The following is a 24425-nucleotide window of genomic DNA, read 5'->3' as shown; positions in this document are numbered from 1 at the left end:
AAGCCTATATATAGGGGAACTTTTTGGTAAGCATTGTGTCATCATTGTTTACATAACTATCATGTGACAGGTAAATTGCATAACTTTAAAAAATTGGTTTTCCCTATGTTTTGTCTCAATTATTCAAAATATCTGACTAAAACTTTCTGGAATGCAAGCTGTCACATCGCTCTTCAAGTGTGTCTCAGATTTTTATCTTCCATAAATTTTTGGAGCACAATTTTAAAGAAATGAACTAGGGTTAAATTCACATACTGGAAGTTTTATTCTGACAAAAATTGTTTAAGAAGGTTTAAAACAATTTGGAGACATGCTTGGGAAGATCCTTAGGACAACTTGCACTCACACAAATTTCAGCCACGTATCTCAAAGCATTGAAGCGATTCCTTTGTGAGACAAATTAATTCAAATTTTTAAAAGATACAGTTGTCGTCATGTAAACACATTCTTACCAAGTTTTGAAAGTGGCGGGAAATCAAAACGACTGGTAAAGGGAAACAGTCGTCAGAACTGCACCTGTGCAAGTTTCTTGTTTACAGACAATGTACTTTGTGCACAATATCTAAATGCACCTCATCATCATAGCTGCAATGTTTAAATTATACAATGTAGATTATGACAGACATGTTGAAACTTTCAACAATCACCGTTGTACCTCATATATAGTGTTGCCATTACATGTACAAGCAAGCGGTCTTCAATATTGTCACAGTACAAGGGTAACAACAGTCACTCAGTTATAAATTGTGTTCTACCTCTTCAACTTTTACAGTTTTTCTTCCATAGATCTGCAGAAGTCCAAGATGCATATGTCCTGCACAGAAATCGTTTTGAATGGAATCGTTCTGACCTCAGCCAGAAGTTCAGAGAGCATTCCAGTGTACATCAATTTGTACAATTCTATAACGACATATGTGGTGACAAAAGCATCAACTCAAGTGGGCAATCTACAAGTAGCCACAAAGTTCATCAGATGATTCACACAGTGGGCTTGCAACAGTTGATCAGTCATCAGATACGAAGTAGGGGATAGCCCAGAATTGGTGCACAATGACAATCAAATAAGGTTTGTTTTTTTATTTTTTTTAACGAATTTTCTGCATTGAATCATAGACCCTTGAGGTTTTTCTCGAGGGTCTATGATTGAATATAATTGGTGTCTGCAGTAAGCATAGAAATAATTTAAAGTCTGGTTCCATGTTTGACATCTTGGCATGTAATTCCAGAACTTTGCAGAAGCTTGATTAATCACAGATACCCATCTCTCTATAATTGTTTACAAATCTAAGCAAGTGATGTTCTTGTTTAGCGAATTTAGTCATGAAAACATGTTACAATTTTGTAGAGAAGGTCGTTCAAAAACTAATAAATCACATGCATAAAGCTAATGATTGCTTGTTGAAACTTTGTTTTTGAATACTTTCAATAATGAATGCGGATATTGCTTTTTTGTTCACAGCATACCCTTGAAGCCACGAAAGGGAAAGAAAAGACGAATTGCTGATACTCAAGTACCAAGTGTTTCGCTGAAGAAGAAATGTGATTCATGTGCTTCACTTCAGGATAAGATGGCAAAAGAAGTCCAGGAAGCTTATTGTGGTAAGTTTTTGAAAGCTTGCTGCATGGAGTGTTACATGATTATTTTTTTGGATTTTACAAATGGACATACACAAAGGTGCTATTATGTTTGTTTTCATTTAACATTTAAACTGACATCAAGCAAAGGGCAGATTTCGATCTGTAAGTTTGAAAACTGATGTGAAAATCAAGAAACAGTAGTCTACAGAATATTTCACATGTGATTCTCAAGTTAAAAGAAACAAAGTATTTTCTACATGGTAACATGTGTTTAGTTTTGAAGTTGTTTTGGAAGTAGTTTGTAGTTTTCTTCTAAAGTTTGTCAGGGTGGTCTGTACAGTGCTAGCGTTGAGGCTCCTTTAACTTCCAAGCTTATTATTAGTTGTCTCCTAAAACATGTAATTCAACAAGGTAGCATAGACTATTATCTGAGTGTCCATGCTGTGACAAAAATGTTGAAAACATTCATTATAAAATCAAGATGTTTGATTTAACCTTTGATGCAACGTATGAACGAAAATTTTCACCGATGCTTTGCTGTAAGAATTGCATCATACGTAATGTCAATTGTGCACTTGAAATATGCACTTTGTGTTGACAGACAAGAACAGTCCACTTAAAATCTGCATTTGCCAAGTTAGTTACATTTATTAGCAGTGCTGTCAGTGAAGAGAAGCTAATAGATGGATGTGTGGCAGTGTCCATTGTCAATCAACTTTTTACATTCAAAGCTGTTCCATAACGGCCTCTCCTACTCCTTTAATGGTTAGAGTACAGGTCCCTCGGGATGACCAAAATCAGATTTCTTTAAATTGTAATTTAATATGCAAAAATGTTTTTGATGCTGATGTTGCTCTATTGAACATTATCATTACATTGCTTGTATTTAACACGCCATGTATGTAAGTTTGTTCTGTCTGACTTTTTCCATGTTGTTTTTGGAATAGGAACATACAAGATCAATATCGATGTGTTGCAAGTACGAGACAACATTCGAGAGTGTGATTCCTTGTTTTAAAGAATCTGAAGAAACAGATGGAGGAATTTGCGGATGAAGCTTATCAACCTTTGTGTGTAGTGGTTGAAGATGTGGAATGTAGTGTGGACTTTGATAGTAAAAAGGTATTACATAAAATGGATCATATTCAATCAATAAAGCACACCCAGCGATGGTATACCACAAGATTTTGACCAGTTCACGACATATATGCATGAGCGAAGTGAGTGCATATATGAAGTGAACTGGTCAAATCTCTTATACTGGGTGTGATGTTGCTTTTATATCATAACAGTATATTGAAATTCTGGCATGGAACGTCATAAGGGGTTTTTTGCTCAAGCTTAGAGCTTGCACGTATGCCAGCCGATGTATATCGCCAATATACAATTGTTCTTACTGCGTCTCGACCATTCAGATTGCTGTATTTGTGCTATCAATATACTGGTATGATATAATACCCAATATCTCTTGTTCCTTTGTTGTATCAGCATGAGTGTCATTTGTGCTGCGTCAGACATGAGACAAAGTCAAGTGTCTGGCACAGCACAATTGTCACGAATGCTAATACAATGCAAGGAACGGGTAATGTTGGGTAATAGCCAAGTTATCATATACCCATGCCCAGAATTTTACTAATACTGACATAAAACCTTAAATTCTTAGGCTTTACTTAATTACGCCTTGTGCATAAATATTTAAATATCCATGTTCCTCAAAGCCCTTCAAATTTTTACGTTGGTGACATCGCTTCACAAGGGGAGAGTGACAGCCATTTTGTTTGTTAATGTTATTTACCATCAAATTGCAAATGTAGTTTGGGAATACCCCAAAACCGATGACGTTTTTCCTGCATTTCTTGTCATTTACCATGAAATATCACTGCTGATATTTTACAGTAAACATCACTAGGATGAGGTGATACAGACATGGTTATATTATGTTCTATATCCCGCTTTCAGGTATTAGAATATGAACTTTGCCATACCAATATTTCACCATAACCAAAACCACAGGTCAACTTTGCAGATCGTACACATAAAAGGAATGCATGTATATTGTTGTGTGGCAGCCTACAAAATGGTTATATATGTAGATCGGCAGTGCAATATTTTTCCAGTAAACATACAATGACAATTTTTTGCATCAAGGTAGAATTGACCTTAAGTTTTTAGACAACCATTCGTAAGGCTCTTTATTAACTTGCATTTACATCAGGTTTTGTTTGAAAAGCAAACTTGTTGTGGACATTGAGTTTTCATCAGTGTAATTTCACAGTGATCTTTTGCCATTTTTTGTCTGGCCACTGAAATAAACTAACAAAAATTTCCACCTTCATCAATAATGTGTCTCAAAAATTTATTGTGTACATAGCCACAGCAGAGCTGCATTAGCAATCAGGTCACGGGTTAATCAATCTGTGGTGTTTTGCCTAAAAAATAAATTGTAGACGCCATGGCTCTGGATTACCTAATGTGGCAGACAGCAATAGAAATTTTTATGTGCATTTTTCCATGCAACTCCCTGATTCAACTTCACTCCTACCAGGCAGATAGATGAAAATTGTACCGATGAGATGATAGCTATACTGAAAAAGATAGGCATCTGTAATAGTGGAAATTTATTTAAAAAAATAAATTGTAGACGCCATGGCTCTGGATTACCTAATGTGGCAGACAGCAATAGAATTTTTTATGTGCATTTTTCCATGCAACTCCCTGATTCAACTTTCACTCCTACCAGGCAGATGAGAAAATTGTACCGATGAGATGATAGCTATACTGAAAAAGATAGGCATCTGTAATAGTTGGAAGTTGTCTGGATACCAGAAAGTTACCCTGTGTTCATATCATAATTTTGGTTTTCAAAATGTCATTGGTTTTAAATTGCATGTCCTGTATTTTACACCTTTTACCTTCTATTGCAGATCAATGGGTATACTTATGGTGTGATTGGTGGTCAACATTGCCTCGAAGCAACCAAAGAAATCAGCAAATCAACAAAATATTCATCAGATAAACGATTCAAGAGTCGAAATTGTGTGGTTTATTGTGGACTAAGTGCTGAACAGAAACAGTGGCTTGCTGTGAAGCACAATTCAACTGGGGAATACAGACATGCTGAAACGTTGAAGGACAAGGTTTGTTTCCACAAGTTTGTTTCACCCTAAAAATACATGTATAACCCTTTGAGCGCCAATGTCAATTTTTGTCACCTCTGTAAAATGAAACTCAAACAATTTCTTTCACATTTTCTCAGAATTGTTATAAAAAACTGAAGCCAATATGATATCATGTCAATTCAGTCCAAATCTATTACAAAAATTACAGAAAATTATACACAAATTTACAAAATGCACTAAAATTTTGGAGGGAACAATATGGCACTCAAAGGGTTAATACAGGCTGAAATGATGTTATTCCTGTTGATCAGAAAATAAAGGAGCACGCGCGGTTGGTTTGTTATCTATCCAACATGTACAAAAGTATATTAATGAGACTAAATTGAGACAAGAATTATAACTATCAGAAGAAAAGAGGCTTTCAAATACTTCTGTGCCCACTTCTGTCTGTTAAGCTTCTGCCAATTGTGATTTTCGTGACTTCAAACAATTCATGACAGCCCTGCGCCCACACAGAACTTGACGGGGCTCAGAGTGTCGTTTGGGCCTGAAACGACGTTCTGGGCCCCGTCTATTAGTTATGCATAGTTTACTTTACTACTTTAATCGGAGGCGCACTTGACACCTTTTGATCGTCTCAGCAAACGATCGGCTGTTCCAGTTATACGGTAAACACCCGACTATATCAAGTGCAGCGCCACTGCCAGTCGCGATGCGTCGACGGCCACTTTCACCTAATTACATATTCATGATATCATCAGCAGATTTCATCAGTCGCTAGATGCTCACGCTTGTCTGTATAAAGTGTGAAAGAGGCTCCCCACCTAACTATCCAAAATGTTTTTGTGTCGCGTTTGTGTTTGGTTCGTTTCGAAAATGTGTTCCTACATTCTTATCCGATTGTTTGTGTTAATAAAAAATGTTTGTTTCGCCTCGGATATTTGTAGGGAAGTTTGGATTAGTGTGTACGGTTAAGTTTTGTTTGTGTGTGGGGAAAGCTTATGGCGAGACGCAGCCGGACCTATGGTGTTACAAAGTTGATAGAGTGGCCCTTTGACGCTTGCGTTTCGAAACCCGAGTGGTGGTTTCTCATCAGTCGCAATGAAGATTCTTTCCTTAGTTTGTGTTTGTGAATATTTATTTTAATGTGTTTTAGTGATCTTGCTCATCGAATAGCGAGGCAAGAATATCAATGTTTGGGTCTCGTTGTGAGTCCTTTTGGTGGTCTGGTTTGTTTGTTTTTTGTTTCTTTACTTCTGTGAATTTTGTTTTGACCAGTGTGTCTTTTAGGTTTTTGTTTCTCTTGGTGATTCTGGAAATAGATTCCTTAGAGTTGAGTCCTTCTCCCGTTCAGCCCAATGTTTCAAAAGAATTGCCTAAGATCTTTTGTTTTTATGTAGGGGCTGTAAGTTGTACTGAATATGAGTTTGTTTGCTGTTTCCTTACGTGTAATTGTACGGTTTGTTAGTGTGTTACGAATCTGTGGTTTATTTTATCTGTTATATTCGTGATTTCGTTGTTTTTGTATTCTCTGTCGAGTAGTTTGTTTCTAAAGAAAGCGACTTTTTTAGTAAAGTCGTCATTGTTGTTACAAGTGCGAGCGTATCTAAGGATTTCACCTTTGATAAAGCCATTAAATGTTGCTGTCGGGTGACACGATTCTCTATGTAGAAATTGGAATGTGTCTGTTGGTTTAGTATGTGTTTTGATGTCGAGGATATTTTCTTTGTGGTATCTTGCACCTTTGAAAACTACTACATCTAGGAATGTAATTTCTTGTGTTGAGTTTTCGTGTGAAAACTTAAACGTTGGGTGCATTGTGTTGATTTTTTGAATGAAGTTAGTGAGTTCGGTTTGTGTTCCCAGAAAGATTGCAAAGACATCATCTCTGAATCTTTTCCAGAAATGAATGTTGTTGCTGTTGTTGTTTACGATTATTCTCTTTTCAAGTTCATGAAAGCAATGTCAGCAATTTCTGGAGACGCATTCGATCCCATGCTGCAACCGCGGGTTTGACGGAAGTATTGCTTGTTAAATTCAAAACTGTTTGTGTTTTAGAATTAGTGAAAGCATTTCTATCAAGTCTTCCTTTGGTGATTTTTGATACCGTAATTTGTTTGAAGCGAGGTTTGTGAGTTTAATGTTTCACTGACTAGCCGAATCGCTTCGTCGTGAATTGTGTTTGTGTATACTACGTCGAGTGTTACAAGAAATGCATGTTTGGGGGACATTTGTTTTTTCAATTTCTTGTATGAAGTTTGTTGTGTCTTTTAAATACGTTGGTTGTTGCTGGACCAATGGTTTTATGAAGTAATCCAAGAATTCTGAGATTCTGTTAGTGGGACTAGAGCAGCCGCTAATTATTGATCTCCCTGCAAACGTTGAGTTTTCGGGCGGCGGTTTGTGAATTTTAGGTAGTAAGTACCACTGCGGGGTACGGATTTTTATGTTTTTTCGTCGAGATACTTATAAGTATCATGGTCGATGTGTTTTTTCTCGTACATTTTGTTTAATAGTTCGTGTACTTTGTTTACTGTTTGTTCTGTGTCGTCATTGTCTAGTTGTGTATAATACTGGGTGTTGCGTAATTGTCTTTCGCATTCGTGTACGTAATCTTTTGTGTTTACGATGACGATGCCTCGACCCTTGTCGAAGGGTTTTATTGTAATTAGCCTATTGTTTGCAAGCTTGTTTATCGCGATTCTTTGAGCACGCGACATGTTCTGTTTCCTTGTTTGAAAGGGTATCTCTAGAAGTGCGAGTTTTGTCGCTTCTAGATAGCTTTCGAGTTTTGTGTTTTCTGTTGTAATACTGATCACTTGTGTATAGCCGAGACTATACTACTGTTAAAAAGAAGTTTAACACCTCACCAGCACGAGGGGTCATAAAAAATTATCGGAAGAGCCCTTTATACCAACCAGGTACAAGTTTCCCGAAAGGTGTCAAGTACACAGGACTAACCAAACATTTAAGGAAAAACGGCAGCAACAATGAAATTGGTTGATAAGCCATAATCCCAAATTGGTCAATTTTTGTGTGGGCGCGGGGCTGGAATGTTGATCAAACAAAGCAATATTACATTGCAGCTCTTAGCTTTCAGTAATGCCTCTGTAGACATATGGGTAATTCTTCATGTAGTCCTGACTAGTGTCACAACAAAGGAAATTCACTATCCTAGGTGGTAATTGTTAATCTCTAAGTGCTGCAGACACATCAGTGTGAGACTGTATGTGTATCAGTCTGTCCTTCAGGCAGGTCAAAGCTCTAACATCACACCAAATGTAAGCAGCCTTTTTGCGTTATAAATAAATGTTTGGATGATTATCTGGAAAATTTTAATCTCACAGATGTGCCTTAAAATTCCATTTTAAATATGGTTATATGACAATACAAAAATTTAGAGGCAGTTTATATTGTTTTATAGTAAGCTGATTTTGCAGATTTGAGCAATTTTGTTAAGTCTTTGTCTTTCACTCGTCAGAGATACTTTTGACACAGGTCTCATGTTTATTGATGACATGCCTTCATAACATTTAGTTGACAGGCACCAATTCCTATCATACAGTTATTCTGTCATCAGAAGAAACTGCCAAGAAATTTCCAGAAGATGATCATTTGAATTCCATCAAGTACCTTTCTGTACCTGCCAAAGTAGCTTCATAAACTGAAAAACTTGTCATTGCAAACCAGGTACTTAACATTTATACTGCCAAAAAAGACCATTCCAACCTTGATACTGTACATCGGCTTGTATTACCACATTATACAGTCTCTATGTGCACTGTATCAACCAAAGCACACAAATCATTATAAGTGTTTATGAAAACCTAGTCTTCTATAAAAAGCAATAACTTCTCAATAACACTACTTGTTCAAACCTATTATAACAAACATAAGGTCCAAGTTTTGTGAATCGTTGTTAAATTAATATTTTTAAAAGTGAAATCTGTATTTGTTCAAAGGTAGCATTGGATTTTGTTGGGGCTCTTAATTGTCTAATTATGTTTATTTATGAAATTAACAGGAAAGGGATATGTGTTAAGAATAAAGACAGTTGTCTCCTTTTTTGGCTCAACTTCATTTTCTTTGGTCAAATGCTTGTCTCATACCATATGAAGTTAGTTTACTGATATCTTGGGTGGACTTTGATTGTAGTTTAAAATTTGCTGTAAAACTGCACAGTTTTCTTGTTTCAGTCATTTCCATATTTGATTGTTTATAGTATAACTTCCCAAAAATTAGTGGGGCACATTATATTATCTTTTCATCACCAAAGTCATGTAAAATAGAGATCCTGCAAGTCGTACTCGAAACCACAGGCCACTGTCAAGAAAGATAGAGTCTTTTTTAGCACGTTGTGTCTTTCTTGAGTATATATTTCTCATTTGCCCTACTGCTTGATCAGTTGACTTTTTTCCATTGGGTAAATTTAGTACCATCAGTAATTAGTTATTTGTATTGTATTTGTGGTAAAATGTCGTACTCTATTTATTGTAGGTTGCAATTTGTAGGAAGTTGAAAGAAACATTGCAGATATTAAGAAGTGGAAGGCAACTTGTGGATTGATTTTAAACCAGGTGAGAAGTTAATGCCATGAAGCAGTACACACACACACACACACACACACATACACACACATATATATGTATATATGTGTGTGTGTATATATATATATATATATATATATATATATATATATATATATATATATATATATATATAATCGGAAGTGAGGATGGTCTCAACAAGACACAACAAAAAGGCTTTCACGGTTATATATATATATATATATATATATATATATATATATATATATATATATATATATATATACAATAAATATGAGATCACATCAAGTATGTTTGGTACCTATTACTCGAGTTTCACGCATACACGCGATCGTCAGATAGGTAGATTTTATTGTGTGAAATTTGCTTCAGGTGCTTACATATAAGTGTCAGGTTGGGTCAAACCATTTGGTGTTGTGGGTTGGATTGAAATTTGACAAGTAAAATTTGTTTTCGTGTCGGCACTTGGAGACCAACTCCGAACGCTTGTTTAAAAGGCTAGATTTATCTGCATTGATTATGAATAGCTTCTCTGTAAGACAAAGGTTGCATTTCTTGCTTTAGATAGGATTGACCATGATATGTTAAATGGTTTGTCCTGAGATTTCAAGTGACAGACATATTTTGACAATTCTGTGCTGTTGGCGTATGCCTTACTTCGGAAAGATTGGACATGATTTGCATAGCGTGTTTTAAATGTGTTGTCAGTTAGACCGATGTAATGTTTCGCCTCATTGGCATCGCTTGTAACAGTAGCTTTATAGATTATAGATTTAGACTGGCAAGCCCCCTGGAGTGGGCAATTGGTCTTGATGCGGCACTTACATACGTCAGTGAGTTTTCTATCATTGCGCTGGGTGACCCGTTTGTTGTGTGATTTTATAATGCTGCCCATGTTGTGCATGCAACTGTAGCTTAATTTGAGTGTATTTCTGTTAAGAACTTTATGTAATTTACAATCCTTTGGGAAATGTTTCTCAAGGAGACGGAAGAATTCCTTTCCGACGTTGGTTTTCACACTCTTACTGTAGGGTGGGTTGTACCATGTAATTCTACGCTGTCTGCTCCTTGTTTTCTTTACCGGCTTGTCAACACGTGTGTAATTTAGCTGGTCATCGTACCAACTGGCCTTAAGTGCTTCACTGTAAATATCACTGCATGCCTTGTTGAACAGACTCTCATCGCTGGATATGGAGGAGATGCGCTTTCCAACTGTATCGGGGATGTGTTTAATTATGGAGGGAGGGTGGTTGGATTTCTTATTGACATATATCGTGTTGTCGTTAGGTTTTCTGTATGGGTAGTATTGGCCGTTGCTCAAGTTTAGAGTTATGTCAAGGAAGTTCACGATACTTCTGTTTACATCGATGGTTACTTTCAGGCCGAGGTCATTGAATGTCTTTGATAAGTCCTTTTTCATTCTATCTGCTTTTCTGCCAGTGGCGTTCTTGATTACACCCAGGCCGTCATCTCTATATAGGCCAATATTGTTTTTATCGAAGGATGAAGCAAGTATGTGAGAATATAAAGCCCCACCAGTTCACATACCTCAGCTCCGTCATAACTTCCCATTGTAACGTCATACAAATTGGTGCTATCACGTTTCATCCATGGTACAGAGTCATCAAATAGGAGTGATTTCCTTGAATGCATAATGATATCAACATCCCTATCTGCAATGGTGGTGTGTTGCGTTGCAAATTCAAGCGATTTTTGTAGCAGGGATTCTGAGATAGATGGGTAGAAATTCACAATGTCGAATGTCACGAATTTGAATTGCATCTTGTCTTCTATGTTTTCAAACCAGCGGATGACTGATGTTGACTTTCTCCATTGGTTTACAGCTGTGATTGATCTGATGGTATTATTTATTCTGTCAAGGATTTGTTTACTTACTCTACCCATCTCACTCTTCGTTCGTGGGGTTGATGAGTCTGCACGTTGGGTTGTTCATGAAGTTATCTTTGTGGTCTTTCAGGCGTTATAAATGCCTGTTTCATAGCCAGTGTGTCCATTCTTTCATCAATATGTAGGTCATGTGCGATCCGTTGTGCTTCCATGTTGATGTTGTTACATGCGTCAACGTCCGCTAGTTTATATGACTTAGTGATGTTCTCACGTAACAGCTTCTGGTATTGGTCTACTTCAACCTCGTAGAAATTGCGTGTCTTGTCAGCAGGGATGAATATCTTTTTCGAGCGTTTGATTTTCTTGATGTCCTGACCAAGGCCTTTGAGGAATGTGTCATTAACCTTTCGGAATTTCAAGTTCTCTATCATATGTAGTAGGTCATTTTCGAACGGTTTCAACTCCTCGATTTGGGGCGGTGATTTCCGTGAGTTAAACCCATAATGGTCGTCGAGGACTGGTTCTTCATCTTCGTTGCCTTTCTTCTTAAAAAAGTATACTCGCCATCGAGCACTTTACCCCTCTGAGAAGATACAAACAAGTTTGGTGTACAACGCTCCTAAGTCCATTGTTGAGCACTGTCATTATTCTCCGGACCAGCAGTCAAGTATGGAACGAATTTGCTTCAAATACTCCATGAAGAACATTCCAATTCCACCTGTGAGGGAGTATATGAAATATCTCATTGCAAAGACAGAGAGCTTCATAAAACGTGTCAGATGGCGAGTATACTTTTTAAGAAGAAAGGCAACGAAGATGAAGAACCAGTCCTCGACGACCATTATGGGTTTAACTCACGGAAATCACCGCCCCAAATCGAGGAGTTGAAACCGTTCGAAAATGACCTACTACATATGATAGAGAACTTGAAATTCCGAAAGGTTAATGACACATTCCTCAAAGGCCTTGGTCAGGACATCAAGAAAATCAAACGCTCGAAAAAGATATTCATCCCTGCTGACAAGACACGCAATTTCTACGAGGTTGAAGTAGACCAATACCAGAAGCTGTTACGTGAGAACATCACTAAGTCATATAAACTAGCGGACGTTGACGCATGTAACAACATCAACATGGAAGCACAACGGATCGCACATGACCTACATATTGATGAAAGAATGGACACACTGGCTATGAAACAGGCATTTATAACGCCGAAAGACCACAAAGATAACTTCATGAACAACCCAACGTGCAGACTCATCAACCCCACGAAGAGTGAGATGGGTAGAGTAAGTAAACAAATCCTTGACAGAATAAATAATACCATCAGATCAATCACAGCTGTAAACCAATGGAGAAAGTCAACATCAGTCATCCGCTGGTTTGAAAACATAGAAGACAAGATGCAATTCAAATTCGTGACATTCGACATTGTGAATTTCTACCCATCTATCTCAGAATCCCTGCTACAAAAATCGCTTGAATTTGCAACGCAACACACCACCATTGCAGATAGGGATGTTGATATCATTATGCATTCAAGGAAATCACTCCTATTTGATGACTCTGTACCATGGATGAAACGTGATAGCACCAATTTGTATGACGTTACAATGGGAAGTTATGACGGAGCTGAGGTATGTGAACTGGTGGGGCTTTATATTCTCAACATACTTGCTTCATCCTTCGATAAAAACAATATTGGCCTATATAGAGATGACGGCCTGGGTGTAATCAAGAACGCCACTGGCAGAAAAGCAGATAGAATGAAAAAGGACTTATCAAAGACATTCAATGACCTCGGCCTGAAAGTAACCATCGATGTAAACAGAAGTATCGTGAACTTCCTTGACATAACTCTAAACTTGAGCAACGGCCAATACTACCCATACAGAAAACCTAACGACAACACGATATATGTCAATAAGAAATCCAACCACCCTCCCTCCATAATTAAACACATCCCCGATACAGTTGGAAAGCGCATCTCCTCCATATCCAGCGATGAGAGTCTGTTCAACAAGGCATGCAGTGATATTTACAGTGAAGCACTTAAGGCCAGTGGGTACGATGACCAGCTAAATTACACACGTGTTGACAAGCCGGTAAAGAAAACAAGGAGCAGACAGCGTAGAATTACATGGTACAACCCACCCTACAGTAAGAGTGTGAAAACCAACGTCGGAAAGGAATTCTTCCGTCTCCTTGAGAAACATTTCCAAAGGATTGTAAATTACATAAAGTTCTTAACAGAAATACAGTCAAATTAAGCTACAGCTGCATGCACAACATGGGCAGCATTATAAAATCACACAACAAACGGGTCACCCAGCGCAATGATAGAAAACTCACTGACGTATGTAAGTGCCGCATCAAGACCAATTGCCCACTCCAGGGGGCTTGCCAGTCTAAATCTATAATCTATAAAGCTACTGTTACAAGCGATGCCAATGAGGCGAAACATTACATCGGTCTAACTGACAACACATTTAAAACACGCTATGCAAATCATGTCCAATCTTTTCGAAGTAAGGCATACGCCAACAGCACAGAATTGTCAAAATATGTCTGTCACTTGAAATCTCAGGACAAACCATTAAACATATCATGGTCAATCCTATCAAAAGCAAGCAGTTACTCATAAGAAATGCAACCTTTGTCTTACAGAGAAGCTATTCATAATCAATGCAGATAAATCTAGCCTTTTAAACAAGCGTTCGGAGTTGGTCTCCAAGTGCCGACACGAAAACAAATTTTACTTGTCCAATTTCAATCCAACCCACAACACCAAATGGTTTGACCCAACCTGACACTTATATGTAAGCACCTGAAGCAAATTTCACACAATAAAATCTACCTATCTGACGATCGCGTGTATGCGTGAAACTCGAGTAATAGGTACCAAACATACTTGATGTGTTCTCATATTTATTGTAATATTGCTCTGCATCCCTGCATCGAGCACTTTACCCCTCTGAGAAGATACAAACAAGTTTTGGTGGTATATATATATATATATATATATATATATATATATATATATATATATATATATATATATATATATATATATATGATGTATATGCAAAAAAAATAATTATAGTGAATTTCTAAATAGCTTGGAATTACAATGTGCTTAGGTGATTAGAAGAAACGTTTCTAGCAATAAAAAAATTACACCAATTGCATCTAATGCATACTTTCTCCTTTGATAGATTTGGCAACAATTTAACCCATACGACGTCCACTGTTCTGGCTTACAGAACACATTCAGTGTAGGAAACATCAATAAGCATACGACCTATATACACTGTAGCGATTAAAAACATATCATTCACTGCACAGTTTTATCGACAGAAAATGTGATAACTTGAAGGCAATCAGTGTTTCCGCTTCCCGCTCGCCAAATCACAAGTGTGAGAAAAAAGTAGCATTTGGCGAGAAGAATTTGGCAAAAATTAACCAAATTTGCGAATCTAAAATTGCACTATGACGTCATCAAGGTGTCCGCACACTGTCCTGCATTACAACTTGAGATGTAATAATTTATCTCTGTATATACCTGACCTTGTATGTCAGGAGATCCTATTTGTAACACATACAGTAATGAATAAAATTGTAATAGCTCACAAACCAGAAGTGAGGCACGTACACCATGACTACTTGACTAAAATGTTTCAAAGTTTTGGATTGGACTATGCGCAATGTGCATAGGGATTCCTCTATGCAGTATGTGACAGCCATGTCGTCGTCAACCTGAAGGATCGTTGTGACGGTGAAACTAAGCGAAACGGCAAACTTTCCCTTTTGGCTTCGGCTGCTCCACCAATATTGGGGAGAACCACCCTTAACGCAGGTTCTAAGCGCAAGTAAAGCTATTAAATGGAAAGAAAGATTATGATCAGAGTAGGAAAGTCGAACGTGAACTTGGAAAGTTAGGTAACGGCAGGGTCAAAAGTATTATACCGCATGGCATTTTTTAAACGTACAGCGAGTAAGGCACTCCTGAACAGCATAAATGTTCGTGGTGTATTGCTGCCAACAAGAAAATATCTTTACTGACGTTAGATTCTTGTGTGAATTGCCTCCTTAAAGATTTATTCGCGAGAATTGTCATTTTTGTGACGTGACATCGTCAACAGATTTTCAGAGAAGGTCGCTCGTTGGGGCTAGTCAGCCGAGTTGACGTACTTCGGCATTCCTGTGCAAATCCGCATGTCTTATCAGGATATTTGAGCATTTAACTTGTCATCAGTGAAACAAAAAGATGTTTCTCCATATCAAACTGTTATATATTTTATGGTGATGTTTACATAATAGACTTCAAAATTTTGGATTTATGATCTGCGTTTTCCGTGGTCTGTAGCATGATTCAAGCTTGCTGTGAATACGCACTGACGTCTTTGATGATGACCCCTGACCCAAGCGTCATTGATATGCTGTGTGCTGTCCGAGCATCACTTGCCAAATTTAAGCCTAGAGCAAATGTATCCAAAGTCTACAATGCAAACATTTCTCAAGTCTTAGCGTATTTTGCTATTGAACTGCTACGAGAATGGATATCTGATCCATTTGAAAAACCAGTATGCTGAACCAGGTTTCATGCCGTTGTCTATAGCAATATGTACAGTATAGCACTGATAGCCATTTCAGGTTTGTTACTAAATATAGCTGGATATACACTGAACTTTCAACAAGTATCGCTTGAAATTCTGACAAATTTTATGTTGTATGCGCTATACGTGGCTGATTTTGGCACCTTGTAATCTGAACCATAAATTGGTGTGACTTTTAGTATTCATAGTAGCACTAACAGGGCTTATTTCCGTCATGCTTGCAGAAAATGCAGACAAATATTTATTTTTGCATATTAACGAGAGAAATGACGTCATTTCATTTTGCTTGGCTAATTGAATATCTGATTTGGCAAATAATGTTTGAGGGCTTCTAGCCAAATTTGCTACAAGATTTTGGAATCCAGGGGAAACACTGGCAATGTAAGAATGTTCAAGCATCAGTGTACCTATGACTTTTTTAATAGGAGCAGAGTAATAGTGACAATGTTCAGTTGACATTAACCAAATGAATGTTATATTGGCGTAAATTGTTGCAATATCTATCAAAGGAGAACGTTTGTAATGCATGCAGATGGCGTCATTTTCTACCGCCAGACATGTTTCTCTTACCACCCAAACAGATGTAATTCTATGCTAATTTGAAATTCACTGTTACCGTATATATATAATGCTAAAACATTCAGTACTTCACCAAGTAAAAAAGGTCAGGTAATGATCGGTGAAATTCTGCCACTAATGGACAATTTCTATTACATGCACTGCACTCTGTGGATTGATATGTTGTTCTGTGTTGTTAGTATACTCACTTAATGCGTTCCCAGTCTGCTCACAGCCACTAAGTTCACAGTAAGACAGGCATCCTAAAAATCCTAAAAACACTTAAATTTTGATTGATTCTGGTGAAATTTGACTTACGAGATGTATAAGGTTATTCACAAATTACCCAGACTTGTCTGAGTACATCTTGCAGTGGGGTATTGTCTACGATGCGACTATACCTCCACGGAACAATGTACTTGGACGTAAATCCTAGTAGTATAATGTGAATAACCTTTTATTACTTTGTGCCAGAAGTGATTTATAATGTTGTGCTTTTAGCATTGAGCAGTGTAATTTCACACAAGGACATCTGTACACTCTGAGTTATATATGTTAGGTCTTGGGTGGTTTCTAACATTTTTACATGCAAAACAATGGAATGGGCATAATTGCGCTATCCATAGGTAGTATCCTACCTTAATTGGCAAATCAGCATCAATTATTACCAAAATTATCTTATGTATCATATTGAGACTATATCACCCACTAGGTTGTTTTAATTATCTAAAAGCTATTGACTTTTTGATGTGCTGTTTCTATCCGTGGAAATATAAATACAAACAATGAATTATTATAATCAAAAAATCCCATCATCCGCCTTATGCGTATATATATAAGCAACAGCAAATTTTCAGCTCTCTTGTTTTTATGTAATGTATGTTTGATATCAACCTCGTGTGAAATGCTACAGTCCGTTCATTTTTTACTTTACTTTTGCAACCTATATACTCACAGAGCAAAGGAAGTCCTTTGGTGGACGTAGCCTGCTTTTTGGCCGGAATGAGTAACCCAACACATCAGATATTACAAGACATCTTCACAATTAGTGAAGACAGCTCCTTAAAAGGTCAGAAGTGCAAGGTGAAGGACAGTATCTCAAAGCCCGACATTCCATCATATGTTTTCAGACCGATTAGAACACTTGATCCTGCAACAGTAACAGCGCTTCTTACAGATGTGAGAGACAGAAATCTATCAATCGCTGAAATGCATAAGGAAGGGTAAGTGCTCAACAAACTTGCATTAGTACAAAAAGCATTCCTTCACCAAATGGACATATCAACATGGGAGGAAGCACAAACTCTCTATCCAGATGAGACTAGTAGGGAAAGCTTGGCAAGATTTCTTGTCCACAATTTTAGGCCAAACCCACCTGCAGTATTCATAAACTATACTGTCATCGTTTAAGAGTAGAGAGAGAGGAAGTCACCAACAGTGCCCAAGGGAAGAAAGTGTGCTTCCTCGGTGAAGATAGATGCAAAGCTGTCATCACAGAGGGTGATATTCTGCAGTTCACGCCAGAACATCTGAAAGAGCTGACTTGTCACGAAACTGGAGTTGATCTTGTCATCCTTGATATGCCGATGGTAAGTCAATTTGTTTTTCTCTCTCTCGCAAACGCACACACACACACACACACACACACACACACACACACACACACACATATATATATATATATATATATATATATATATATATATATATATATATGTACATATATATGTCAGTGTGTAAGTAGGTATATAAAAACATAATACAAATTACTCCAAGAGAACAGTAGTATATGCTACTTAAGTTGCATTTATTGTGTAATCTTCACTTACACATGTAACAATTTCGTACTTGAAGTAATTTGTGTTATTGCATATACAGTGCTCTAATTAAGCAATAAATCACACCCAGCGACGGTATACCACGAGATTTTGACCAGTTCATGACATATAGGCACGACCAATAGTGAGTGCATATATGAAGTGAACTGGTCAAAATCTCATGGTATACCGTCGCTGGGTGTGATTTATTGATATTATATCATACCAGTATATTGAAATTCTGGCATGTAACATCAAAAAACTGATTTTTGTTCAATGTGAGATTCGCGCGTATGCCGGTTGTGGTATATCGCCAATATACCACTTTTTTCATGTCACAACCAATCAGATAGCTATATTTGCGCCATCAATATACTGGTATGATATTCAATAATAAAGCACCCCCAGCGATGGTATACCACGAGATTTTGACCAGTTCAAGACAGATATGCATGAGTGATAGCAAGTGCATATATGAAGTGAACTTCATATATTTTGATAAATATAAATAATGAAAATAATGCCAAAATTTGCAGATCATGTGCTTTAATGCTTGCATAAAAATATTTCTGTGAACTGCAAGCTAGTACTTGTCTAATTGGTATACAGGCCCCTTTTGATAATTCAAATCAGATATTGTAAATTTTTATGAGAAAAATGCACAGCTGTGATTTTTTAGGCCATTTTTTGTAAAAAATATTTTTTATATGTAGTAAACATGTTACTATGTATTACCTAATGGAGATGTTGTTACATTACACCAAAATCAGCAATCATTGTTTAAATGTCGGGCTCCTCAAAATAGTTTTCAAGATACAGGGCCTCCACTCATCTAACATTGTGAACTTGTTGGAAGGAGAACCATTTAAGGGTTGTTGTGTCATGCTACATATACTTTGATAGAAAGGGGTGCAGTGAACACATACCCAACATCTACTATAATGTAAACCAGTTGAACAATGTTACATTCCAAATATTCCTCATTACTCTTTGATATTTCCCGTTCACTCCAATAAGATTTCATCTTCTAAAGGGGTATTTGACTCTTTCTAAACACACAGGAATGGGACCAGAAGGAAGTGAAGGCATTTGTGGTTACTATCAAAAATCTCAATGTCAGTGTCAACCTGCCGCAGTACACCATACTTGTGATGTGCGAAATGCATGAAATAAGCATGGTTAAGGAGACGCTAAAAGCTGCAGGCTACTGCAAGGTAGACCTAGGGTTTTACCATATCGAAGATGCTGTGCCAGGTAAAGTAGAATTTATGTGTTACTAGCATTGAGAAGGAGCATGGCCATGATATGATAATAATGTTGTTGATAAAGGGCTTAATAGCTGTGTTTGTTCCTTTTTTTCTTAAGCGGCCAATTTATAATTTGAAGTATGATCTTAAAGACATTATTATTATGTAAGAGTAATAACTTTTAGCATAAAAATCAACGGAAATTAACTTCAACCAAAGTCTCTTTTGATGTGGTCATCTCAACAAAATGGCACCGCTGTTGACAGGCTGTACTGCTGATTGGCAGATTAGTGTATGGAAACTCTTACTGGTTTCATGGATCAAATATCTAGCATTTCTTCTTGCTAACAACTGTGGATGATGTTAATTTCCACTCTGTCATATAAATGCTATTGGAAGAGTGTATTTTAGGCAAAATCAAAAACATTCCAATAACTGAATAAACCTACACACAGCCAATTGCATAAAAATCTAACCATGACTTCTTTTCCCAGATTCTGTTACATTAACCAATGCAGTTCATCCCATTGTCATCGGTTACTGGAATCAAGACAGACAACTTCGGCGACAACACATCAACACAGAGGGGATAAATCAGGGAAAAGACGCAACATATGGCAATGCAAGTCCCCCACATTGCACAAGGATGAAGAAGGAAGAGTCATAAATACAACTCAAAAATCACAAGAACTGATGACAACGCTGATAGAGTTATTTTCCTTCAAGAAGCAATGGGTACTTGACGCTTGCTGTGGCACAGGTTAGAAAGCTTTTCTGTGGCTCAAAATATTACGTTCAGTTAGAAAATAAAATCAATTTTGCATACTTGTATTGTTAATGAATTATTCTGTAAATGAATAATGTAGAAATCAATTTGCAAGCAAACATTGTTGGGTTAGAAAGTAGGTGCAATTTGTAAAGCTTTGATTCATATTGATACTGTGAAGAAAAACATTTATCTTGACTTGAAATTTGTACATATATTTTCATTACAAGATGCCTTCTGAAATAGACAGCATTAGTGTTGTCAAATTTAAGTCAGAACTCTTCCGATCTTCCCATTTACAGTGCATATTTGACCTTTAAGCCATCTCAAATTTAACACTTTTACTGCCACACATGTAACTTCCCCCATCTTGCAAGTCAGTACAAAGTAGTATTGAGCCAAAATCATATGTAATTTCACCCGCTTGGCTTGGTCTGTTATACTTATAGCATCTTTAGTCCACAAAAAAATCAAGTTTACAGTACTTATGTTCTCAACACCCTTCAAAAGTTCAATAATATGTTAAAAAATACACCATATGGAATATGTTGTGCTTCACTAGTTTTACATTCTTGACCTGATGTTGAAATATGGACTTGGCAGGAAAAGGTTTAAAATTATTAAACAATAGATACTTTTACAGAAAAAAAAATTAGCTGGTGTAAGTCTGAATGATGTTTATTCTCTTTGTTTCAGGTTCTGCTGTAGCAGCAGCAATGCAGTGTTCCAGAAACTGCATCGGAGTGGACATTGACCATCGTCAGGCTAAACATGCATAACTTATTTGCGAGTCAGCTGCATACGCAGCAGTAGAAGACATGAGTTTCGGAACAGATACCTCAGAATGAAAGTTCTTTTAGATTTAGACTGTAGGTTCCTATGGGTAACCATTGTAAGGTTTGTTCAAATCGCGTAGATGTTACCAGGTTAATCTGATACGGTCTTTATGAAATCTTTGATTGTAAAATTTGGATACTATTTTGGCCATACTTAGTCAGGCCATCCTAGAGTGGGCAGTTTCAGACTTGTGTTTTCCAACATGCTGTTTTTACAGTTTTTAGCATACATTTAGTATACCAATGCAGGGCTTGAAATTAATATTTTCCCCTGGTACGTCCACTTGCACTTTCTGGTCCTTGACATTCAGCAATAGTGATGCGGCGAAGTGGTTTTCTTTTTTTTCCCTTTTTTTTCTTAACAATGCTGGTTGGCACTATTGATGCAATAGTTATTGAATTTTTCATCACTGGCTGCATAGTACTTCCGTTTTCTGTTTCGTATTTTCGGACATGCAAACAGGGATATCAAGAGACAGTGACAAGAGACAATCTTATTTTGGCCTTTTTTTGGACAACAGTGCTACTCAAAAGTTTGGTGATCTATTGACAACTCGTTTCATTCTCAGAGTTGTATGAAAATTTTGATATTCATCATGACAACGACCACGACCTTCTCAGCACGTTGAGACTAGACATACTGTAGCAGTGCTAAAAGGGAGGAGGCATATTGCCCTTGATTGATATATTATGCTCAAAATTCAATGAAAATGCACTTTCATTGACCATCACTTTCAGTGCCTGTCATTCAAGTTCGTCAGTTTACATATTGGACATTGCACGCCAAGTACTGGCTGAATTTTATGTCCCGGTCTTTGGTAGTCCGTGTGGGCTACCATTTCATGGATATTGGTAGCCCCAGGGAAAAGTTGGAAAAGTTGTCCGTTCATATCAAAACTCGCAAAACAGCTGCACTTTTCTTTAGCTTAGGATTTGGTGTGTTGATGCATCCATGGGTATAGGTTGGATTTTGTTCAAATGAAGTTTGCATTGCCCAAATTATGCTAACGAGCTGAAAAAATGTGAAAAGGGTCAAAAATCTATAACTCAAGAACCTGGTACCTTAGGTAATCCTTATACACATGTATATTGTGACGATCTCTTGAATTATGTATTTTTGTTGAAATTTTTTATTATGTTTCTCATTAAAAGTTCTTAAAAGTAAAGGTTATTCTTCTCTGAAACTGTTGGCAAAATCACTCTCAAATTTGGGTTGGATATTTGGAAGGGTGTTACCCTTCTAATTTGTTGAAATTTTGACAAAATAGGCAAACTTGCAGTTTGAAGACTTTTGTTATTTATGGTAAAAAAAAACGAAATTTTTTTTTTCTTCAAACCTGTTGGACAGACAGCTTTTTATATTTGGTGTACAGAATGCCAGGGGTGACAATACTTGGATATGTGGAAATAGTCCAGGAATATGGAAATTTGTATTTTTAAGACAATGTTGTCATTTTCGGTGATGGAAACATATTTTTAAATCAATTTTGTCATTTTTAGTGAAGAAAAATTGTTCTCAAGAACTACTTGTCTGATAGCTTTGTAATTTGGTAATTAAGTCCTGAAAGATCTTTTCAAAGCGTTGGCGAAATTAGTATAATCTAGGAAATTTTCTCAGTCTGTGATCTTCAATGATCTATACCAACCCATGTTGTGAGACATTGTTTAAGGCTGTGAACATAATTTTGTCATATTTGGTATCAATTGGAGTGACAACTGATTCAGAAAACAAAGCTGGGGTTTTCATATTAGCATAATGAATACAATTTTACTATGAAAGACACACAAGAACTGATAAGAAATTGGATCCAAGATAATTCCTGGTTTCTTGACACCAACGTTTATGCAGACCACAGAACAGATGCTTCTTGCTGCAGCGGGCATTGCTCTGCGAGCTGTAGATTTCTGTAGCTTGCGTTTTTGTCATTTGTACTCCTGTTAGGTCTCTTGAAATGACAGTTCTCGTCCTGCTAGCTATGTCGTTGACGGGTCATTGATAGTCTGTTGGCATATATACGCGTACGGCTAAGTGTTTAGCTCCATGGCTTGAGCGAGCCCCATTCAACTGATTCAAGAAAATCATGATCAAATGTGATCTCAATCTGGCGTGTAATTACTGTTCAATATTCAGCAGATATTTAACTTAGATTAATTGACCTTTTATTGCGTGTTAGATTTGGAAAGGTGGTATGCTTGTGACAAATCAGCCGCCATATCAGTGGCAATATCGCAAACATAATAATCAACCTGTAGCCTCATGCGGCATTCTCAGATATGTTTTCAACAAAGGGGGACCCCCTCAGGAGCATGTGTAGCGACGACCACTGCGCTTTAAGTTGTGTTTACGTTCAAATGACAACAGCACTGATAGCAGTTAAAAGTATCACAATGATGTAAAGAACTCACCTACTTTACATTTCCCAACTCTCTCACCTTTCTTATTGTCAAGCCCTCTCTGATTTTTTTATTGCATTTGCTAATGTACATAGGATCTGCATGTCCCATCGCTGTAGAAGTTGATATGCATGTTTCTAAAGTTTATCTTCTGTACTTATGTTGTAGACCTTATTTGCTCATGTCACTCTTGTTTTTCTGGTTGCACTGTAGAAATCATTGTCATAACATCAACTCAGAATTTTGCTGCTCTGAACAGATAAAACATCATCCATCATTGACCTTTGGTACCAGTAATAGTGTGTACCATTCCGAGCGAATATTAGCCACACGGTAGCATAATTGGTATTTTAACTTTCTTTTAGTGTGTGTACAATGATATGGATATTTTACATTTTCTGACTGAAATTTACACTTTTACTTTAATCGTATGATTTGTTTCAAAAGGCAATAAATCAGCTTTAAATGAAAGGATCGTCTCTGTGGTTGAGATTTTAAATGAATGATTTAACTTTAACACAAATGTTGACAAAACAACAAAACTTGAACATTTGTCAAACTTGAACTTCAAGGTGGAAATGTGTTGAGAATGATAATGTTCAACTTTTGTCAAACTTGAACTTCAGTCTATATGTGTTGAGATTGCTGACATTCAACTTTTGTCGAACTTGAACTTCAGTCTATATGTGTTGAGATTGCTGACATTCAACTTTTGTTGAACTTGAACTTCAAAGTGAATATGTGTTGTCAGTTACAAGGTTCAACTTTTGTCGAACTTGAACTTCAAAGTGAATATGTGTTGAGAGTGCTGACATTCAACTTTTGTTGAACTTGAACTTCAAAGTGAATATGTGTTGTCAGTTCCAAGGTTCAACTTTGCCGATCTTGAACTTCAAAGAGAATACGTGTTGTCAGTTTCGAGGTTCAACTTTTGTCGAACTTGAACTTTAAAGTGAATATGTGTTTGGAATGCCAAGGTTCAACTATGGTTCAAAGTGAACTTTCAAAAATCAATTTTTTTTACCAAAAGCTAACATTTGGAAATAAAAAAAAGTTTGTATGATGCAAAATAGAG

General features: G+C 36.9%; 1 protein-coding gene across 1 annotated transcript; it reads left to right on the top strand.

Annotated features, from left to right (window-relative positions):
- The first annotated feature begins 1463 nt into the window (after positions 1-1463).
- On the top strand, positions 1464-21009 carry LOC139126655 (uncharacterized). The gene is made up of 8 exons (XM_070692720.1): positions 1464-1599; positions 2526-2700; positions 4503-4715; positions 9195-9274; positions 17248-17879; positions 19169-19361; positions 19849-20114; positions 20817-21009. Exons 5-7 carry the CDS (start codon positions 17871-17873, stop codon positions 20019-20021), a joined length of 375 nt encoding a protein of 124 aa, XP_070548821.1. The 5' UTR covers positions 1464-1599; positions 2526-2700; positions 4503-4715; positions 9195-9274; positions 17248-17870; the 3' UTR covers positions 20022-20114; positions 20817-21009.
- The last annotated feature ends 3416 nt before the right edge of the window (positions 21010-24425 follow it).

The sequence above is a fragment of the Ptychodera flava genome, unplaced genomic scaffold, assembly GCF_041260155.1.
Source record: "Ptychodera flava strain L36383 unplaced genomic scaffold, AS_Pfla_20210202 Scaffold_114__1_contigs__length_228029_pilon, whole genome shotgun sequence".
Classification (NCBI taxonomy): Eukaryota; Metazoa; Hemichordata; class Enteropneusta; family Ptychoderidae; genus Ptychodera; species Ptychodera flava.
This window is presented reverse-complemented; position numbering and strand designations above follow the sequence as displayed.